General features: G+C 37.1%; 1 protein-coding gene across 1 annotated transcript in view; it reads left to right on the top strand.

Annotated features, from left to right (window-relative positions):
- The window catches only part of mdy (diacylglycerol O-acyltransferase), a 205951-nt gene that overhangs the window by 174808 nt on the left and 7401 nt on the right, over positions 1-23742 (top strand). The window contains exon 14 of the mRNA XM_090397343.1: positions 4554-4616. Coding sequence (XP_090253469.1) covers positions 4554-4616 — 63 coding nt within the window. The remainder of the gene's footprint in view (positions 1-4553; positions 4617-23742) is intronic.

Raw genomic sequence — 23742 nt, forward strand, 5'->3', positions numbered from 1 at the left:
TGGATTTTCCATTATTCATTTGCTAACACTGATGGTGATTTAAGAGACATAAATTGAAATATATGTCTGATTTTTAAAGTGCCTTACTTGGATACACATCTTTATTAATTCTAATGGATTTTACATGGTTATCACTCTGAAGAAATTTAATCCTTCATGGGGATATCATAGCTAAGAAAACCAATAAACTTGGAAAGTTATAACTATAACATGGTTAACCACTAGCTCAGATATCTTTGAAAAAGTATAGAAATGCCAATATGATATCAACCTTTGTTAAGAGTAAGGAAACTGTAGAATCCCCAGACACACATAATATGATAGCTTAAAGCAAATCTTTCTCTCATATTTGATTGACTTAGGAGTTTTAACATGGAATTCTCTTAATTCTTGGAATTTCCATTTAGAATCTGTTCTGAACTGTTGAACATCCTAGACCTCTCCAGTTTTTTTATGCATATTTCAATGCAATCTGGAAATTTTGCTTATCATCTCAACAATAAATTTAAAAATGTTAGACTTGCATCTAATAAACTTTCTTATAATAAATGGGTTCTCCATCTCATGAACCAAGAATGAACTTAATCTTTAGCTTAAGGCCATAACTTTGTAATAGTTCCAAAATGTTTCCCTTACTTTATTTTTACATAATATTGAATGCAACATCTCATCTTTATGAAGATAGAAATAAACTACTACAGAAAAGTTATTTGTAGTTCTAAAACACCAAAGCTCAAAAATAAAAAAAACTTCTATAGTTTAAAGAATAACACAAATCTTGCCATTACAAGAGCTGATGAAGGAAATGTCACAGTTGTTCTAGACTATTGCATGCATACAAATATAAAAGGGGATGTTTTCTAAGATCATAATACATTGACAGGGACATTAACAATAATCAACACTCAACTTAATAAGATCAGTACTTTACTGGATAATATTATCTCTCTTGATTCACTTACTATTAAAAAAACAAAACAAAAAAACTTAGAACTTTATCATGTCAGACCACATAGAATATATGATCTGGCCAAACTACATAAATCTGAACATCCTCTTAGACCAGTTGTTGACTCAATGGGAAGTCCTACATACAAAATTTAAGCTCCTTTCCAACCTCCTGACTCCACTTACTTCATTCCTGTTCTTTTATAAAAAAAAAAAACAAAAAAAAAAAACACTACCAACTTTATCTGAAGAATTAGAAAACTAAAACTTGAATCTAATGGTTACTTTTGACATTGGCTCATTCTTTGCAAATGTTCCTCTGAATGACACCCTGGGACATCTTTTAATTTCTAATCAAACATAGAACTTTAAGTTATGAAATCTTGGATCTTTTAGTTGGAATGCAGATTTTATAAACAAATAATGGAATTCCATTGCAATTCCTGTATCTCTAACTCAACCCAACTTTTATTTAGAACATTTAGAAGAGAAAATATGTCTCAAATCCAGGGGCGGCTCGTGCATAGGCACTGCAGCACCCCTAATTTTTCTCGATATATAAATATATTTATTAATTTATTTATATTTGCTTGTAATATTTAATTTTATCAACAATCCTATATAATTCTCTTATTTTGTATAAAAAAATAATAAAAATCCATCTTGTAGCACTTAGAAGGGCAAAGGACGGCAGCCACGCTGTGTTTACCACAGTGTCATATTGCTATGCGCGCAAGCATATGCAAGTTATAGTGAGATGCGAGCTATTAGCGTAATGCAGCACTGTCCATCGTGCAATTCCACTGTTGTTTATATGCAGTTTGTGCCAGTAGTAGAGTGTTCATAGTGCTTATCATGTTTACTCCGTCTCTTTAAATATTTGGACATTACTATTAAAGAATTTAATTGTATTGTCCAAAAATTGTAATTCCATTCCTTTAATTACAATTAAAGGAATGGATTTTATTTTTAATAATTTTGAATTATACTAAACCATATAATTTTATCAATAATAAACAATATTTCTCATGTTTAATTTTTTTTAAATTTTTACTATAATTTTGATATTTTATCCAAACAGGTATACACTGTACTTACTGTGTGTATGTATATTTTGAAAGTTGCAACACCCCCATGATTTCAAGCCACGAGCCGCCACTTCTCAAATCCATCCCCCCTCTCTCTCTCCAGACCCATTATACGAAAAATATTTTCACCATTTGGAAGAACTTGCATCAAAAAATGGAAGTTTTCATACAAAAAATTAATAATTTATATTCTAGAATTGAAATTTATTCACCTTAGAAGTAGAGCCAAGCTAAACTTTATCCTCTCTTGACATCCTTATAAAATAAGAATGCTTTCTCTTGTCACTTCTGTGTACCACAAACCTACTTTCTCCAGCTACTACATCCATTGGACTATCTTACCATCCTTTGCAAAAAATATGGTTATTGTCAAATCATTGCTATCAAGATCGCACATATTCTTCAGCAACATTTTTTCATGGAATCTCCATCAGGTAACTCTTTCCCCCAATGGCTACAACCGAAGAATTACAGGCAAAATCATCAATCATTTTTGTCTCAATTCTCCAAGAAAAGATGACTCTGTCTCATAGGATATCTAGTCCTTACGTTGAAGGTACAAGGTGTGTCCAGGTTCAGAAATTACCACTAACCTAAGAATTACAAACAAAATCATTAATCATTTTTCTCCCAATTCTCCAAGAAGAGATAACTCTCTCTCATAAGAATATCTAGTCCTTATATCCAAGGTACAAGGCATGTCCAGAAAGTAAGATCTGTTCAGAATTTATTGCCAAATAATATATGGGAGAGAGGTTGCACATTTGTGGTAGCATAGAATGACTCATTAGCTAGTTATTGACAATTTTACTTTTGTCACTATGTCATGTATTATCTTCTACAAGGAATTTATGAGTGCTGTGATTTAAAAAAAAAAAAAAAAAAGAAAAAAAAAAATCTCTGGTTGCGAGGTTCATGATGTGATATGATTTTTGTTGACGGAAAACAATAGTGCTGCAGAAATTCACCAGCGACTGTGTAAGGTTTATGGGTTGGAAGTTTTTCCACTTGTTTCTAAGCTTTCTGTTGCTTTTTTTTTTCAGGATTTGTTTCAGATTTTCCCATTCTTCTTCTCTGTCATTTGAATCATGTAGGTTTTTGTGCTCAAATCAAAAATATTGTGAACTGAAACAAAAATCAAAAACTTGATGAAAATTCAGCTTGTTCAGATTAATTTCTTTGCTACTGTACCTGCCTCTTTGGAGTAGGTATATAAGTAAAGTGCCTGATTCATTTGGTGCACATAGATGTGCTGGTGAAAGTATAATAGCAATTTCTGAGTTGCTAGGATATTAATGACAAATGTTTGGATTCTCGATGGTTCAACAGATTAAGATCTAGCCAGCAGCAGTCCACTGGATGAATGAATCCAGATGTTTTGTTTAATGTTGATTGACAACCAAGGTATATAGTGATACAATACGAATCAGCGACTCCATTTTGTTAGGTGACAGTAGACGCTTGGTGTTGGTGGTGTGAGGAAGTGTTTTCATAGCACTTAAGTCTCCTGAACACCATTAGAGATGCCTAAATGCCACTGGCTTGTGAATATTGTTGGCAACCAGGTGTATCCTTTCATAGTCAGTGCATATTATGCTGGCTACTTCCAGCATGATATGCACCTTGCAAGGCACAGATTATTATGGCTTGGTTCAAGGAAGTATAAGTACAATTTTAATCTACTTCATTTATCTGCCCAGTTACAGTATCTCAGTCCAGTTAAGCATCTATAGGCTCATGGAACAAGTTCCCAACAGAATCTCCTTCAGTCCAGTTTGAGACATCTGCAAGAATGTAGTCAAGCATCCTGTAGATCTAGCATCCCTGTAACAAATAATTTGCACTTCATAGCCCATGCCCAGGGGTAGTTGAGGTCGTTTTATGGAATGAGTGCTGCTCGATATTAGCTAAGGGTGCTTAATAAATTATCCATTCAATGTACATGTAGCCAGGATACTTTGATATTATTAGTTTGTGTGGCATGACTTACTCTAGCATTTGTCTTCTTAAAACAAATTAAAACATACACCAATGCCTGTACACACAAGTACTGGCATTGGTGTATGTTTTTATAAACAGACCTCGAAAGCTCATCATAATCTGTCCTTTATACCAATTTCTTCCATGCTGCCAGTACTAAAATGTTGGGACAGTTTCCTTCAAAGAACTGCCTGAGCATTTTAGTACCACTATCTAAGCATCTTTTCTTTCTCCATCTAAATTTTTTTGCTTTAGATCATACCCTTTTTTCTAACATTACCTTTCCCCACAAATGCCTCTTTAACATGTTTTGCACGACCACACACACACTCAGCTACACTTTCATAAACATACTTTTTACAATGCAGAAGACTGAGTATGTAACACTCTGGATGAGGATGACCATAATCCATTACAATATCAGTATATATATATATTATTTATTTATTATTTTATTTTTTTTTTTCAAATATGATTTGTTAAAGTACAACATATAACATCTTTTATATTTTTTTAAAATTTGATTAATTTTTCTAGTATCTGGTGAGTGTTCCTTTAAAGATGTTTAGAGTATGGGCATTTTGTGGAATGTTAGGTCAGGTAAGTTTGTTTTTCCATTTCTTAGAATTTTCTCAACTCTATACATTCAGTTTCTAGATTTGAAAAAGAAAAAAAAAATCCTAATTTAATTACAGAGAAAGATATATGTATATATATATCTTATTTTTTTAGAAAAGCATTTTTACATATTATTATTACCCAATACCCCATGGAGTGAAAGACTCATCTAGGAGATCCTTTTATCAAACACAGCTCATCATACTGTGCTTTAATTTTTTTTTAAAAATTTGATTAATTTTTCTAGTATCTGGTGAGTGTTTCTTTAAAGATGTTTAGAGTGTGGGCATTTTGCGGAATGTTAGGTCAGGTAAGTTTGTTTTTACATTTCGATAATTTTCTCAACTCTATACATTCAGTTTCTACATTTGAAAAAGAAAAAAAAATCCTAATCTTATGTTTTTTAGAAAAGCATTTCTACATATTATTGTTATTTTTATTACCCAAGACCTCATGGAGTAAAAGACTCATCTAGGAGATCCTTTTATCAAACACAGCTCACCATACCATGCTTTAAACACACTCAAATTCTCTGCAGACTGATTCTCTGATTCTCCCCTGATCTCCCACTATTTTCTGTAGAACCTCTCCAGCATTGATCCTATAACACTTCCTTAATAACTTGTAGGTCTCTATCATATCTCTCCTCTTCCTCCTATCCACCAGACTCTGCAAGTTGCATCTTCTCTATCTTTCCTCATACTCGAATTCTAGAGGTTAGAAACTGACTGACTACCTTAGTCAGTCACCTCTGAATCCTCTTCATCCTTCTGAAAACCAGGTGACCAAATCTGGGCACAATAGTCCATGTGTGGCCTAATCAAAGCCTTATACAATGGAAGAAGAATTTCCCTACTTCTACAAGTGTCCTCCGCATCATTCCCAGACACCTTTGTGTTGTCTTCACAATTTTGGCTATGTGTCCCCTAAATTTCAGATCCTTATCCACTATCACACCCAGATCTCTTATTTCCTCCACCTCCGACAATATCCTCACCAAGCATAAATTCTGCATCCCATTTTTATTTTCCAAATTTTAAACCTTACATTTTGCAACATTGAACTCACATGCCCCATTCCCATGCCCAATCATTCAATTTATTCAAGTCTTCTTGTAAGGTCACAATATCTTCTCTACTCTTCATGGTTCGTCCCAACTTTGCATCATCTGCAAACAACTGAATATCTCCATCCAAATCTTCACCAATATCATTAATATACAAGTTAAACAGCAATGGCCCTAAAACAGATCCTTGAGGCTCACACCACTAGTAATTATCCTTTTCCTGGATATCATTCCCCCATACACAACTTGTTAATACCTATCAGATAGCCAGTCTCCAATCTAATATCCAACCCCATCCACTTCAGTTTGACTATCAACTTATCGTGCGGTAATCTATCAAAAGCATTTGCAAAATCTAAGTATATTACTGTGTATCCTTCTCCTCTGTCCATGGAAACAGTCACCTTATTGTAATAAGTAAGTAGATTACTAAAACATGACCTCCATTTAGCAAATCCATGCTGGCCATCAAAGATAATACCATTTTTGTCAACCCAATTCTGGATCTAGTTCTCACAAGCTTCTCCAACAACTTAACTACAACACCTGACATTTGCTGTTTAACAGGAGTCCTGTTGAAAGACATCAGCAACTTTTACACTTTTTAACAAGTGGAAATTTTTCTGTAAGAATTACTTCCAACAATGACATTTCTTAAGATTTTTATAGATTTGAATTCTAATACTGAATTACTATTTATTGTACTACATGTTTGTAATATTCATTGAGCAAAATGTAAATATTCATTTCCATAAATAATAGTTTTTTTAATGCAAATTAATTGAATCTTTTTTAAACAAAAAAAAAAAAAGATATACATCTTGTGTTTCTTTTCTAGCTGGTCTTTTCTATAACTTATAAACACATTGTTGCATTCAAGGGTATAAATATGTAAATAACAAATTACTTTTAGTAAGAATGAGATTAGATATGTTAAAAGTTAAGATAAGACATGCCTGATATATGAAAACATGCAGTTCTGGAGAGGGGGGGGGGGTTCCAGATTACCTGATCCTTTACCCCATCACAGTATTAATGTATGAGAGTGGTCTAAAAACTCTCTGCCTCAACCATAGATGCAACACTATCAGCAAGGTTTTTATTTATTTTTTTTTTCCCTAAGTTAGTACATCTGTCATAAGCATCCATGTGAAATTGCAAGTCATTATATCAAGTTGTTTGTTTTATATAGCTGTCTGAAGCAAAAGTGTTGTCTGTATCCCTTGAAATGGATAAAATCGAGTATTGTGCAGTTATAATATTCTTTGTAAAAGAAGGTTTAATGGTAAAAGACATTCATTCAGAGTTCATAAAAGTTTATGGGCACTTTTCTCTTTCGTTTTTGACAATTAAGAAATGGGCTCAGAGTTTAAACGTGGCCATACCAGCTTTGAAGATGATCCATGTGATGGACGTCCAAAAAGTGTAACAACACTAGAAATCATTGATCAAATGGACGATATTGTATTGGATGACCCACGAGTCAAAGTGCATGAAATTGCTGAGACTATAGGCATTTCAAAAGAACGTGTAGGATATATTTTGCATGAAGAATTGCAAATGAAAAAGCTTTGCACAAGATGGGTGCCGGGCTTGCTCACAGGAGATCAAAAACACACTCGCATGAAAATCTCTGAACAGTGCTTGGAGCATTTTAATAATAAAACTGATTTTGTGTGTTGATTTATTACTATGGATGAGACTTGGATTCACCATTACACACCAGAATCTAATCAGCAGTCAAAACAGTGGACAGAAGCAGGTTGTTCAGTGCCAAAGACAAAGTCAGTTCCATCAGTAGGAAAGGTCATGGCATCGGTGTTTTGGGATGCTAAAGGCATTTTGTTTATTAATCATCTTGAAAAGGGTAAAACAATAACCAGAGAATATTATTCAAATATTTTAACCAAACTAGATGAAAAAAATTAGTGAGAAAAGATCCAGTTTGCAGAAGAAAAAAATCATCTTTCATCAGGACAGTGCACCTCCCCACAAAGGTGTTTTGGCAATGGAAAAATTAAGGGATCTCCACTATGAATTGTTGGAACATCCACTCTATTTCCCAGATTTGGCTCCCCTCTATCTCTTCCCTAAACTAAAACTCTTCCCCAGCTTTCTTCAAATCAAGAGGTGATTGCTGCTGTAGAGGAGTATTTTGCAGATCTTACTGAGAACCACTACAGATACGGGATAGTGGCGCTGGAGCATCGCTGGTATAAATGTATTAGTCTTAAGGGAGATTATGTTGAAAAATAAAAATAATTTTGAAATTATAAATTCGTTTTTCATTGTTAAGCCGAACCTTTCAGACCACCTTCGGATAATAGGTTTTATAACTTTTTTTTTGTAGGTGGGCTTCATTGTTGGGGAAGGAAATGTGTATGCTAGTGAAATAACTGGATTAACTTGCTACTGAAATTTATGAGCTGTTTAGTCTATAGAGATATTAGACTAAATGAATAGGGTATATTTTTATATTTCTAGTCCCTTTTATCATATAATTATAGTTAGTTGTTAATGGCAGAATAAAATGTTTTTTTTTCTTTGAGGGGAAAGGAGGGGGGGAGAATGGCCATTGATGGGTACAGAATATGGTTTATAAACCATTGCTTGCACATAAATCTGTTATCAGCCTGAAAAAACAAATGCCAGACTCCTCTTTTTTTTTTTTTTTTAAATTACATTTGGATAACTGTAATCTTTGTTCTAGAAGAGCATTATTGAAAAAAAGATGCTTTCATGGGACAAGTACTAAATTAAGTCTTGCTTGTTGTTTATTCATAAACCTAGTTATCAATCACTTCAAGAATGCTTACAGTATCTGCACACTTTTTGATTTATAGAAAACAAAAAACTTTCACATACCATTACATTTATAATAAAGTTATCTGTAGTACTTTGAGCAGCTGAAGTTTTCCTCTTCCTTCATATTAGAATTTCACATTATGAATTGAAATAAAAAGTTATAAAATAGCCTAACTTCTCTGCACAAGAGGTAACTAAAGCAATATTATTATTATATGGTATCTCCATGGAGTCCTGAGACTCACTGTGGGAGACCCAAACTAACTATTACACAGAACCTATCATATCTCTCCTTAAATTCATTCACTGTTAGGGAACTTGCAACTAATTCTGGTAATCTATCCCACTCATAACACCACTTTCAATGCAAAAAATCTAGTTCACACACCCTTACTAACCACACTCTTACTCAACTTCCACAGATAATCCCTACTTCTCTATTTGTCATATATTGAAAATTTTCCTTTACATCAATTTTATGAATCCACTTTAATATCTTATACGTTTCTATATGACCTCTCTTTTTTGCCTGTCAACTAAACTTTATAACTAACACATCTTCAACATATCCTCGTAGGAAGCATTCCACAGACCTGTCACCAGCTTAGTTACTCATCTCTAAATCCACTTTACCACATCCTGATCCCCAGGAAACCCAGGTGACCAAATCTGTGCACAGTAGTCAAGATGTTGCCAAATCATAGCCATGTAAAGAGAGGTAATAATTTCCCTATCCTTAAGGAAGCAGATAAGGGCAGCCAACTTCAGATGAGGTTTGGAAGCAGTACAGTGATTATATATATATTTTTTTTATAGAGTTCTGGTTATTTCTGAGGTATCCCAGATATAGAGAATAGTAATAACATTACAATAGTCTGTCAAGAAGGATGTGAGGAGAAGGGAGGGAAAAACCAATTTGTTAATCTTTTTAACATTGTAACCATTGGACAAGGTCTGGCGAGTTCAGCTGATAGGGGGAAGCCTTGGTGGAACAGAGGTTGTGGAGGCTCTGTTGAGAAGGGTTTCATAATATCATACTGTTGAGGGGAGAGGGTGATGGGAAAGTTTATGTATCTACCTGTGTGGATGGGTTTTCTGTAAACTGAGAAAGAAAGGGTGCCAATGAGATGGCACATGATTAGAATATCTAGAAAAAGGTAGGCTATTATTATTTTCTTCTTTCTTTGAGCTGCATTCTGGGGTGCTGGCTGTTGAGGAGGAAGAAGTGTCTGAGCAGGTGGCCAAATAGAGAACACATTAGCAATATATCTTAACCAGATAGAAGGATCGAGAGTGGCAGTATCAAGGGTGTGTTTTTCAAAATGTTCCATAAAGAAATTGACTAGAGAAGGAGAGGTAGGGGAGAACCCTTGGCTGTATCCTCTGTTTATATACTACCCTTCCAAGAGAAGTAGCCAGCATGGATGGCAAAATTGAAAAGATCAGTGAAATCAGGGGCAAAGCATTTTTCTAAAGATAGTGTCAGAAAGGGGGATTTTGGTAATGAAGCATCAAAGTGTTACCATGATATTATTATTTAAACCTAAATTTTGAATTAAAAGATTTGAACTGAGTAGAATTTTTAATATAAAGTATGACCAGCAAGTGGGATTAAAGATTTAGCTAATTGTTTGGCTAACTTAAAAGAGGAGAAATCAGTAGTATCCACTATGGGATGGAGAGAGTTTTATCAATTTTAGGCCATCCATATATTTTTTTTGGGGTTACAGTTTGTTTTTTAACTGTTTCAAGAGGCTAAGAAGTGGCATTTTTAGAAGCCTTTTTAAGGGTTTTTTTCCCCTAAGAATTGGTGAGATCATAATCCAAAGATTTATAAGCAGTGCGGTTTCTGAGCAGTACATTCATTTTCTAATTATAATCACTAATATTGATGACCACAGTAGCATTACCCTTGTTGACTCTAGTGATTATGTTATTGTCTTTGTGTAATTTATGGAGAATGTGTGTGGCTGTTGGAAAGATTTTTTAGATGGCAATGCTTGCATAAGGATTTTAGCTCTGTCAAGCTTGATGTTATTGGCAATAATAGGAGGCCAGTGGCAGATGCTGCATTCTATATGTAGCTTGATGTCTAAAGATGGAGCCTGACAAGGTGCTACTTCAAAATTGTGGCTGAGGCTAAGGATGCTAATGGATACTTTGTCAAGTCTTTTTTTGATGAAAGATTAAGAGCTTGAAGAGGCTGATTATGTGGCTGAAAAACAGACTTAACTAAGGTTGTCATGGTTTCCCCTAATTTTTTTTTTTTTTAATTCTTCTTCCCTTCAGGTATTAGGCCTAGTGGCCTGTTACGGAGCTATCTTTAGCCCTTCTAAGCCATACCTATCCCGAGAATAAGGTGGCTAGCCCTGTCCCATGTCTGTAGCTGCGGGGCTGGTTTGCCTACATACGGGAGGAAAACCTCAGATAAACCAGGGAGAAAAACCCTGCACTCCATGCCCAAGACTGGCTAACTTGGCTCTCTCTGAGAAAGATCCTTAAGCTCCTCATGTTGACTATGGGAATCGAACCCATGGCACTCCTTTCCCAGGCATATGGTTGCGAAGTGCATAGCCACTCGGCTAACCGTACGGACTTTTTTAATTTCTTACAGGCAGATTTTTCAAAAATATCAAAGAGCATAGCCCATAGTTCAGCATTTGAGAACAGAGGACAGAAAAAATAGTCCTCAGAAAACATAGCCAGAACTCTGAAAGCAGTACACAATTTTTTTTTTTTTTTAAAAAACTTCATCTAAAAGCTGATTGTCCTTACCTGCTCTCCTGAGGATCCACTCCCCACCCTCTTCATTTCAGGTGTTTAAATGTATCTTATTATGATAAAACTGGAAGATCTGCCAACATTCATTACCATAACTTGGTCAGTCTAGCCCAGCTGACCATGTTTTGGATATCTTGCACAGAATCAAATGGAAAAAAAAAACTTTGCTTCACTGTCACAAATATAAACTTGAAAGGCTTCATAGAACCAGCAGAAGATTTGGGAAACTTGAATTCTTAAGTCAGTTAGGCAACAGCACCCATGGAGGGCATCCCTCATAAGCTTTTAGTCTAATTTTTTACACTTATTATTATGGGCAACTCCAAGAAGTCCTTAGACTTATTGAGGGCCCTAAACATCATGTCAAGAACTATCCAACATATGTACAGTATCTATCATACCTTGCTTTGAACTCATTCACAGTAATGTACCAACAACAGACTCTGCCAACCTATTCCACTCATTCACTACTCTCCAAGCAAAAAACCTAATTCTAACACCCTTGCTAACTACACTCTTACTCAGTTTCCATGGATGGCTCCTAGTTCTCCCACCACCAGACCTGTTCTGAAAAATTTCCTCTGAATTAATCTTGTAAAAACCCTTCAATAATTTGTGTCTTAATCATATCGTCCCTTTTCTGCCTGTCAACCAGTTTCTGTAACCCACAAATCTTCAACCTTAATATATTTAGTTTAATCCTTTATCCAAGTGTGAGCAAACAAAGTTTGCGCCTGAAAGTATCTTCAGGACTGGGATAAGGTGGTACAACACCAGGGAACTCATTGCAAAGGTGGAGCAAGCTAACATCACTCCTATCTCGGTATCTCCCATAATGCAAAACACATCTCCTTGCGGATATGTATAATGTTATGCATTAAGGGAAGGGCCACTACCCAGTTTCGACCTTTATTGAGGTCTCTTCAGTGGGAGCCAGGCCCAAGTGGAGATACCAGGCAATAGCATTAGCAAGGTCATCTCTACCTATAGGAGTTGCCATGTGGTATCCTGTCAAAGGCTTTTGCAAAGTGTCCAGCACTATCACTGTAACTTGAAGAGACCTCAATAAAGGTTGAAACTAGTCTGGGTAGTGGCCCTTCCCTTAATGCATAACATTATACATATCCGCAAGGAGATGTTTTGCATTATGGGAAATACTGAGGGAGTGATGTTAGCTTGCTCCACCTTTGCAACGAGTTGCCCGGTGTTGTACCACCTTACCCCAGTCCTGAAGATACTTTCAGGCGCAAACTTTGTTTGCTCACACTTGGATAAAGGATTAAACTAAATTTATTATATTCTAACCAAGTGAAAAATAAACTTTCAAATCTTCAACCTGTTCTCATAAGGTTCATTCCATAGACCAGAAATGAACACTTGCCTCTGGATCATTTTCACCTCATCACCAAGAAACCGTGGAACCCAGATCTGCATGCAGTAGTTGAGATGGGCCTCTTATCAAGGCTCAATAAAGAAGAACCATAACCAGCTTGTATCTGCTCGTCAAAGTATTCTTCAGTAACCAAGTGATCTGATGAGCTACTTTTGCTATCCCCTTGCCCTGAACTTTAATTCCCTGTCCACTAACACTCCCAAGTCTCTGGCTTCATCAGTTTCCTGGAGTACAGTTACACCAATGTGGTATACAGGTAGTAATCTTTTCACTCCAAAATGTACACTTTGCCACATTAAACTGACATCCATATTCCTTTGCTCAGTCTGCCAATCTATCCAAATTATCCTGCAAAATTTTGACATCTGTATTAACTATTGCTCTACCTAACTTTGCATCATCATCAGCAAACAACTGAATAGTTCGACTCAGATTCTTTCCTACACTAGTCACAGGCCTTCTTTTGGACTCTACTCCTGAATGACCTGATATCCATCCCCATGTGCTGCAGTTTACTGATTAGAATTCCATGTGGTATCCTGTCAAAGGCTTTTGCAAAGTGTCCAGCACTATCACTGTAAATCCACTTCCTTTATCCCACTCAGTTGTCATTGTATTATAGAAAACATGAGCAAGTTGCTGAGGCATGACCTACCCTTAACAAAACCATGCTGCCCTCATACAGTATCCCATTTCCATTTATCCATTCCTGTATTTTGCTCTTGACCAACTTCCCCAATACTTTGACAACAACTCCTGGTATGCTGATCAATCGGTAATTTGCTACATCAGTCTTGTAGCCTTCTTTATTCAATGTAACTATCTTCCCATCTTTCCACTTCCCCCTCAAGACTAACCCAGAGCTGAGACTTAGATTAAACAATATGGTCAAGGGCACTGACAATTCCCTTGCCGCTTCACATAAAATTCAAGCTAATATACCATCCTATCCCACAGTTGTATTCACATTAAGGTTCTCTATATGTGCTATGCACCTCCATTTCATTTATCTTTACCTCAGTTTCTGAATATTATTGTTTGGTCAAAATGCACGTGCACAATTCCTAATGTGTCTGTGATTGAGATGGAATATAGGATCTAATAAACTTGTATGTTATTGTTTTTCTGTGCTGTATTCATTCCATGAAACCTAATAACGAATTTCATAAATGGGTTTTACTAAATTGTAGGTATTCTTGGTGATATTTGTGCTAAGAAATTCTGATTTCTTATCTATGGATATTTTATGCCCTTACATAACTTCCCAGACTTGACCTTTTAAGGCTCTTGATTTAGTGCAATGGAAATTTACATTTATTTATTTAATTTTAATTTAATTCCTGTATATCAGGCAATTCTTGGTTTGTTTGAATAGGACACAGTTTACAGCTATAACAGACAATGCAGATAAGATTAACCAGTATCAGATTTCTAATAAGGTAGGTTACCTTGCCTTGATGGGCCATTAAGCCTAATGTGAAAGAGAGAATAAGACCATTTAATTCCACTTTTAAATTCTCTGCTGCTCGAATCCTTATCTGTGTTGGATCTTAAATGATGGCTCTATCAAGAATAGAACTGCTCCATTCAAGATTTAACAAGAGAACAATATCAAGTAAAAGCACACTTGTACTCTTGGCAAAGCAGACATAATATGTGAAAATGCAGATATTAACCTTGCTTAAAAAGGAATTAAAATATAAAAGAAGAGGTTGAATCTTAAATTAAAATGAAATCAAAGGAGGAAATAAATATTAAATTGTACTGTGTTTAAGGTTATTGTCAAATATAGATGGAATCTTAATTTGTCAAAAACATCAATGTTAAAATATGCCATGTATAAAGTCGTGTATCATCGTGCGAACAAAAGTTCAAAGGTTGCAGTTTGACCACCAAAGATGATGTAACGAGTGATGAGTAGGCATTCATGGAAGGCGCAAGAAATTCGCGTTCCCCGAAAAAAGCGATGCACATACAGCAAGGAGGTGACATCACTCAGTAACAGCAAATGGGAGAGCGTCATAGACAAGTTTGGAGTGCAGAAAGAGGACACTATAATGGGGTTTAAAAAGGATTCACATCGTTGAGAGGGACTTTTTTTTTTTTTTTTTTGCTTCCTTTTACGTTTTTCTCCTGGTTCCTGTGGTGTTCCCCGGTGGCTTGTGCCCGTGGGTCTCCTGCTCAAAGTTCCCAAGCAGATCAGCATGCCTGATAGCCGACAAGACTTGTGAAGGCGGCAGCATGTTTCCCATTGCTGAGCGACGTGAATCACAGAAAATATAGCATGAGATGATGGCAGTGTTCGAGTTTTAGACCATCGGTATGGATCTATCTGATGAGAAAGCAGCAAAGTATTCCTTTGAAGGTAAATCGTGTTAGAAATGGCAACGCGAAAAGCTCGTAAGCCCAGAAGAAACACGTGGCTAATTCGGGACGAGCACATGACAGCAATCCATCGTACAGAGGGACAATTTATAACAAAGAACAGATGGAAGGATTGAGAAATCAACCAACAAGGTGGTAATGTACAAATCTTCCTTTTTTTTTGTGTTATCTATTGGTGACGAAGGTGTAAAATGGGCAGAGTTTAGAAAAGAAGAGAGAGAGATTTTTGAGACAGTTTCCTGTGTTATGTTAATCGAATTGGACTGGTAGTCTATGTTCATAAGTTATCTAGACCAAGTTTAATGTATGGGTTGTTAGTAGCAGTAATCTAGTTTAATACCGACATCCATGTTTGTGATATAGATGAACATAAGATTCTCATAAGTGTGTTTGAATAGCCTGTCTGTTTGATTATTATTACCTCGCTTTGCTTGTATTTTAGTATTAACCTTGATTTGCTTGATTATATGTGTTATTTAAATTGTAATGTTCTTAGATAAATAATAAATGTTTTCCCGTGTATGTATACCTGAGTTTGTCTGAGTAAGAGATTGAATTTTACCACTCACAAAAATATCGAACCTATGTCTAGAGGAAAAAAGGGGAATTTAAGATTGTCAAGGCCATGCCTGTAAACTGAGAACTCAATCTACCTAACTACTTAATCTATATAAGGTATTATTACTTGAATTCTGGGAAAGTTTCTTCGGATAAGAATTTCTATCCTAGAGTTCTGACTGGCGCAGCATAAACAAATAAATTAGTCAGAGCTCGAAGAGAGAAACGGCCCCAGAAAGTCAGTTTAGAAGCCAGATCTCAGTAGGCACAAGAAGCACAATAGAGGTAAAATATTTAAGAAACAACGATGTAACATCTGATTTGTGAGCTGAAAAAAAAAAAAAAAATTGAAGGAAGATTATAATTTTTGACCGATCCTTCTCAGCAAGATATGGATGCCGATTTTGTTCTTTAGAACAAAACAGAATTTGTTTACTTGGGGAATGGGGGGGGGGTATTATAGTAGAAAAAGTAAGGTGAAATTTTTTTATCAATCTGGATTGAGAGCTGACTATGTGGTAGTCAACTCTGTTGCAAGCACCATTATAAGTCTTGTTCATTATAACAACCAAATCCTGATAAATGTACATTGCTATTCTAAAAAAACAATCCACTATAGCAGGCCTGCAATGCTTTTATTTTCACCCATCTGCCTGATTAAATTATTTAATCATACAGGGGAATATGAAATAAGATGATTTTTTCTTAGTGTTGAATTAAATTTTTACTAAGACTCTGCATGAACATGCCGCTAGAGGGACTATGGTCTGTAGTGTTTGTTGAGAGCTCCTGATAAGATAAGTGTTATTTTACATCATTGACAATTTTACTTGAATATTACGTAGTTTTGTTTGCTTTTCATATCTTAGTGTGTCTGTTTGTGTGTTTTTGGTGTTTCAATTATTAATTTGATAAAATACGATAGAAGCATGCACATGGCTCCAGTAAGAAGGAAAATGGCAGCTAGTAATAATGGTTCGCCATCTTTGTTCAATAACTGTAATATAAAGGAGATTATTCAGTGTACTATCTGCGAAATGTATGCTTTACAGAGAGTGGTTGGACTATGGTTAGATGATGATAATGGAGTGAATGCGTGTGTGGAAAATGAGGAATTAAAGTGTATTTCAGGTCGTGAGTGTGATATTTTTGTCAAATTTCAGAATCTAGAAAATAATGATATGATAAGAAATTGCGAGGTTGTACCAGAGAGTTGTGAGGGTGTGAATGTAGAAAGTGTGAATGAAGGTATTAATACAGAGCAAATTAATGGTTTAACAGATAATAAAAAAGATGAGATAGATGCAATGAGTGAGCTCGCGCTGTTGAGCGGAGTGATACATAGAGCAAAACGGCAGCTGGAGTGTATGCACAAATGTCTACCGAGTGTACCAGCCAATAAAAAAAAAAGTATGATAGGAAAAAAAAGAGTATGATTGCGAACGTAAACAAAATGAAGGAGCAAGTGCTGTATGGATATTCGTTAGTACGAGGTGTGATAATAGAGAATTTGACAAAATCGTACCAACCTGGTGCAACCATTAAGGACGTAAGTGAGTCTATTAGGGAGCAAAAGCAAAGAGTGAAAGAAATGATAGTAGTGGCAGGTACGAATGATTTGAAAGGAGATAAAATGGAAATCATAGAGGACCTGAATGAATTGTTTGAGGTAGCAAAAGAAAAGAGTGAGAGAGTTAGGATGATTAGTCTTTTTCTGCAGTATGACAGTGAAGAGTTTAGGAGGAGGGCCATATTTGCAAATGACTTTATGTGTGGGTTATGCAGGATGAGTGGTGTGGAATTTGTGGACGTGTGGAGTGAGTTCGATGGGCGAAAGGATCTATATAAGCTGGATGGTTTGCATTTGAATGGATTCGGTGTAAGGAGACTTGAAAAAGTGTTGTTGAATGAAGTGGATGTGCAGAATCGGGGAAACTAGATTTATTAATAAGGGGGGGGGGGAGTAGATATGCAGACCTTAGGAAGGCAGTTGAGTGTATGAATGAATATAATATGCCCAAGCGAATAAGGACAACAAATCAGAATGGGATAGTTAGCATAAGGCATCAAGGTAGGGATGGGGCTAACGGGGGTCTGCAATTCATGTATACTAATGCTAAGAGTATTAGGAACAAGAAGGAAGAATTTTTGGCCTTGGTTGGCACTTCCAGAACACAGGTTATTGGCATTAGTGAAACATGGCTGACTGAAGATGATATAGCTAGTGGGATTGAATGTGAGGGGTATGGTGTGTTCAGGAATGACAGGGAGAATAAAATGGGAGGGAGGAGTATTATTAATGATAGCTGATGAGCTGCAACCAATGAAAATAGAAGTTGAATTGCAGGATAGAGAAAAGAGCACATTTGAGGCCATTTGGTGTGAGATTGAGGCTAGCAGAACAAAATATACAATTGGGTGCTGCTATAGACCAGGTGATGGAAAAGATGGTGGAGATAGCATGCATAAGCAAATAGAAGAAATGAGTGGAAGGAGGGTAATTATTATGGGAGATTTCAACTATGGTAGCATTGATTGGAGGGAAGAGAGGACACACAGGAGGAAGGAATTGGGTTTTATGTGGTTATTAAGGGATAACTATCTGCGACAACATGTAATGGAAAATACTAGGGATCAGAGAGTGCTTGACCTAGTAATTGCATCTGAGGATTTGGCTGTAATGAATATGACCACATTGCCACCAATTAGTGAGAGTAATCATAGGGTCTTGACTTGGGAGGTGGCTAAAGGTGTGGAATTTACAATTAAGAAAGGGTACATGTGGAATTATCTGGCTGGTAAGTATGACAAGCTTAGGAGTTTGATTGGTTCAGTGCCATGGCATGTAAAACTGCAAGGGCTGGATGTTGATAGTGCATGGGAGGTGGTTAAGAAGTTTTTGCAGGAGGCAATGGCTGACTGTATACCTAGAGTCTGAATAATAAATCAAGTAGGGATTAAATGGATGAATAACACCATTAAGCTTGAGCAGAGAAAAAAAAAAAAAAAAAAAAATAAATACAACAACTGTGAAGAGAATTTAAGGAGAAAGGTGACCTGCAGGCACATGAATGGTATAAAGCCCAGGCCAGAAGGGTAACAAGTGTGGTAAGAAAAGCAAAAGCAGATTATGAAAGAACATTAGCCATGCAGGCTGAAGAGAATCCCAAACAGTTTTTTCAATATGTTGCAAGTAAAAGAAAAAACGTATACGGCAGATTGATTTTAAAGAATGCCGATGGTAGGGAGGTAACCGAATCAGTTGATATAGTGGAATTACTGAGTGAGCACTTTGCAAGTATCATCCATGTGGTGACATTGCAGAAATGGAAGAACAAACAGCTTATACGGGAATTGTGGTGAATGAAGTGGAGGTGAATAGTCTATTACAGAACCTCAATGTCAATTCATCTGCGGGATTGGATGATATACCAGCTCGTGTCGTACGTGAAGCGGCTAAAGAATTGTCACTGCCTTTGACCATTTTTTTTTAATTTGAGTCTCGGGTCTGGGTTAGTCCCAAGGGGGTGGAAAGAGGGGAAAATAGTTCCCCTGCATAAAGGAGGTTCAAAGACTGCTGTTGAAAATTACCGGCCAATCAGCATATCGGGAATTGTTGTCAAGGTCTTGGAGAAAAAAGTCGAGAGGAAAATACAAGATTGGATAGATGAAAATGGGATACTCTATGGAGTACAGCATGGTTTTGTGAAGGGTAGATCATACCTCGGTAACTTGCTCACGTTCTATAACAGTGACGGCTGAACTGGATAAGGGTAATTGGTTTACAGTGATTCTACTGGACCTTGCTAAAGCCTTTGATGGGATACCACATGGAATTCTAATCAGTAAACTGCAGCATATGAGAATGGATATAAGGTTGGTGAGATGGATAGGAGGGTGGTTGATGGAGAGATATCAGAGAGTGGTTTATTCAGGAGTAGAGTCCAAAACACGGCCTGTGACTGACTAGCGGCGTGCTGCAGGGTTATGTTCTTGGACCGCTACTGTTTAATTTGTTCATTAATGATATAAGAAAGGATCCCTACCTAACTTTCATCATCTGCATCTGTTTGCAGATGATGAAAGTTAGGTAGGGCAATAGTGAATGCTCAGGATGTTAAAATTTTGCAGGATGATTTGGATAGTTTGGAGGACTGAGCTAAGGCGAATGAATGTCAATTTAATGTAGAAAAATGTAAGGTTTTGCATTTTGGGGTGAAAAGATTAGCAGCAGTATATGACATTGGTGGAACTGTACTCCAGGAGATTGACAAGGCCAGGGATTTGGGAGTGTTGGTGGATAGGGAGTTGAAGTTTAGAGGACACATCGCAAAAGTGGCAAAATCAGCTAATCAAATCACTTGGTTGCTGAAAAACACTTTAACAAGCAGAGACAACTATTATTGTTCCTGTGTATCGAGCCTTGATAAGATCCCATCTAGACTACTGTGCCCAGATATGGGCGCCAGGGTTTCTTCTCAATGGGGAGGAAGTGGAGAGGATCCAGAGACGAGTGACCAAGATAATAGCAGGACTATGGAATGAACCTTATGAGAATAGGTTGAAGATTTTTGGGCTGCAGAAATTAGTTGATAGGCAGAAAAGGGGTGATATGATTGAGACATTCAAATTACTGAAGGATTTCTATAAGATTAATTCAGAAGATATTTTTGAGAATTGGACTGGTAGTGGGACTAGGGGGCCATCCATGGAAGCTTGGGGAGTGGTAAATGAGTGGAATAAGCTGCCAGAGTCTGTTGTGGGTGCCATGACTGTAAATGAATTCAAGGAGAAGTATGATAGATACTGTTTGAAATGTTGAATAGTTGTTCTTGACATGATGTTGGGCCTCCCTCGATGAGTCTAAGGACTCCTTGGAACTGCCTAATAATAATGTTTACGTTCATGCGATTAATGTCCCAATCATGTTTCTTTCGACTCGACAATAAATTTCATTTGGAGTTATTTTCACTGTCGTATTTAATAACAAATTATTACAATTGCTTTGAGGTTTTGTTAGCGCTAGTGTCGCTGCGGAGAAATTCAAAGTTACATCTACGTGATAACGGCTTAATGTTTACGAATAAGAAGGAATCGTATTACACAAAGTTGTAATACCTGTCAAACTCCAGATGGAAGTTATCTTCAGTGTTCTGAAAACTATCGGGTCAAGCATAGGGAGAGTACTTTACAAGAGTTTTATTGTATTCTGGATAAAAAGAGTTTTATTGTGTATTTTATTGTTCACGATAAATTTAAAAGTTTGTTGGATACTGCTTACCAGATATTTTTTATCCAAGTGTGAGCAAACAAAGTTTGTGCCTGAAAGTATCTTCAGGACTGGGGTAAGGTGGTACAACACCAGGGCACTCCTTGCAAAGGTGGAGCAAGCTACCAACACTCCTATCTCAGTATCTACCGTAATGTAAAACACATCTCCTTGCGGATATGTCTAATGTTATGCATTAAGGGAAGGGCCACAACCCAGACTAGTTTCGACCTTTATTGAGGTAGAATGAGAGTTCATGTCTTTCATCATCAGACTTTGGAGTATAAAGATTGCTGAGGGTCAGCAGGTAGTAATAGGGGAAGTTGAAGAAAGGTAGAGGAGGATAGTAGGAAGTAAAAAGAGGCCTCAGTCAACCTGTTTAGCTGTATAACCCAGAGGTTGTGGCTAAAAGGTCTGTAAAACATAATCTCCTTACACCTGCTCGAAAAAAAATTTACATTTCATTTTACCCGAAAAAAGATAACTTTAGATTACATTAATCTAGGTGTCTGGAGACTTCATCTCGTAACCCCTAAAAATAAAGAAAAATGTTTGTTAAAATTTGGAACTTAGATTATTCTTAAACTATGCCTTACAACTGAAAAAAAAAAAAAATAAAAATAATTAAAAAAAAAAAAAACTGCGATAGCGGGATCCGTATTGAGGTGGACTTTATCAACCAGTGAACCGAGAGTTGGAGGAAGAGCCCGGCCCGAGTGATGCAGCCCACAAGGAGCTGCACCGCCTCGCTGTAGGCCTTCGCTGCTCGGGTTCTGCTCCCTCCTATGTGGACTGAGTGTGAATACACAGAAACAAAACCAAAAGAAAAAACTTAGAAGGGGCTTTTTTTTTTTTTTTTTTCCCCCAATTCTTATAGATATGGGTTTCTTGGATCAGGAGGATATTAATTTTGTGCGTTAATATTAGCTTCCAGACAGTGCTTTGCGCAAAAGGGTTGCGTAAACCATTAGTGTTTAGAGTGGCAATTTTAAATTCCACGTTGGTGTTTAGAAGAAGGGGTGTTTCATCTGTTCGTGGGTCTACGTGAACTATATCTGGTTCTTCGTCAGAGCTGTTTGTGCTATTTGCATCCGTATCAATAACGAGGTTGCTTTCATATTCCATATCTGTGTCGCTGGCAATGTCCGTTCCGTGGTTATGTGTTTGGGGTTCTGTAGGTTTGTTTGTTACCTGGGGAGGGTTTCCTGGCCTTGTTGCATCTACGTCGAGGGGCTTTGTGCCTGTTGCTCCACGTTGGCCTGTAATTTGGGTGTTATCTGATTCGTCCTCCGATGACAGTAGGCTGCTTTGTTTAGCTTTTTTCTTTTCCTCTGTTTCTATTTCTCTTGTGCGCTGGTTGTGACAACTTCTTCCTCTTTCTTGCGCATTTCGATGTTGGCGGTTTGTCCTTCGTGTGGCAGGTTGCCTTGGGTATCTTACCCATTGGGGTTTTTGTGGAGGTTATGTTTTCCACTGTTGCCACTTTTTCGGCCTGATGGCGGAGCTCCGGAAAATCGCTCCTTGGTAATGCCTCAGGTTTTCCCCGTGGGTGTAGCCCTGACCGGTGTTATGGTCCCTTCAATTACTTCTGAATGAGTCTTGTGCGAGCATGTGTCAACTTTGTGGGTCAAGTCTCCACATTTAAGACAAGGTTCTGTGCAGCTTTCTAATTTGTGCTTCGTTGATTTGCAGTTTCTACATTGTATTCTCGGGCAATCTGCCCCGAGGTGTTCAGCAGAGTCGCATCGAAAGCACAATCTTTTGACACCCGGGTAGTTGACCATAACCCTTGTTTGGCCCAACTTAATGAAGTTGGGAACATCTGTTTTCATATCCATCTGGATTTCTACTTCTCCTGTTTTCCAGCCTTTGTATTCAGTGTGTTCAGTCGCTTTGATATCACGAATTTCACCCCACTGACTAAAGAATTTCTTGATGTCGGCTTCGTTCTCCAGGTATTCTAGGGGAAATCTAGTTATTTTTAATGTTTTGCATAGACTCCCTACTAAGAAAGGCTTGATTGTTTGTCCCAAACAAGGGAAACCCTCTAATAATTTTTTTCTTGTTTGGTCGTTTTTGACCACAATTTGAAATCTCTCCTTCGAGTACGGTGTGAAACCGTATATGTTATCTGCCCCTACTGTCTCTATCAGAACTCTCACTAACACCCGCTTATCTGAGAGCTGCTTAACCTCGATACCGAGCGTCCTAGTTCTGGGCAAAAAAAGCGGCATTGTTAAAGGAATTCCTAACTACTGGCTGTAGAAAGGGGTTGTAAAGGAGGGCAAAATTGATGAACACTGGGCATTGCTCGCGGCAAGCAAAAAGATACCAGAAGGGATAGATAAAACAACAAATAAAGAAAAAAGAGGTCTTACCAAGGCTGGGGTACTACGGTAGAGCCTGAGCATGGAGCTCTCTATTCAGGCCGCTGGAACTGGATCTTCTTTTGGACTGGGAGTCACAGGCTGTCTAGCTGATCCTTTGGGTAGTGCAACACCAAAACGCTCTTTCTCTTCGATCTGGAACTGGAGCTCTCCTTTAGGTCCTAGTTGTTGAGGTCTCTTCAGTGGGAGCCAGGCCCGAGTGGAGATACCAGGCAGAAGCATTAGCAGGTCATCTCTACCTATAGGAGTTGCCAAATGGTGTGCCACCCTTTTTTAATAAATTACTCTGGATTTAGAGAAAGATGTTGAAAGTTTATTTTTCACTTGGTTAGAGTATAATAAATTTAGTTTAATCCTTTATCCAAGTGTGAGCAAACAAAGTTTGCGCCTGAAAGTATCTTCAGGACTGGGGTAAGGTGGTACAACACCAGGACACTCCTTGCAAAGGTGGAGCAAGCTACCAA

Source organism: Typopeltis vanoorti, chromosome 9 (assembly GCF_054136105.1).
Source record: "Typopeltis vanoorti isolate ZY-2024b chromosome 9, IOZ_Tvanoo_1.0, whole genome shotgun sequence".
NCBI lineage: Eukaryota > Metazoa > Arthropoda > Arachnida > Uropygi > Thelyphonidae > Typopeltis > Typopeltis vanoorti.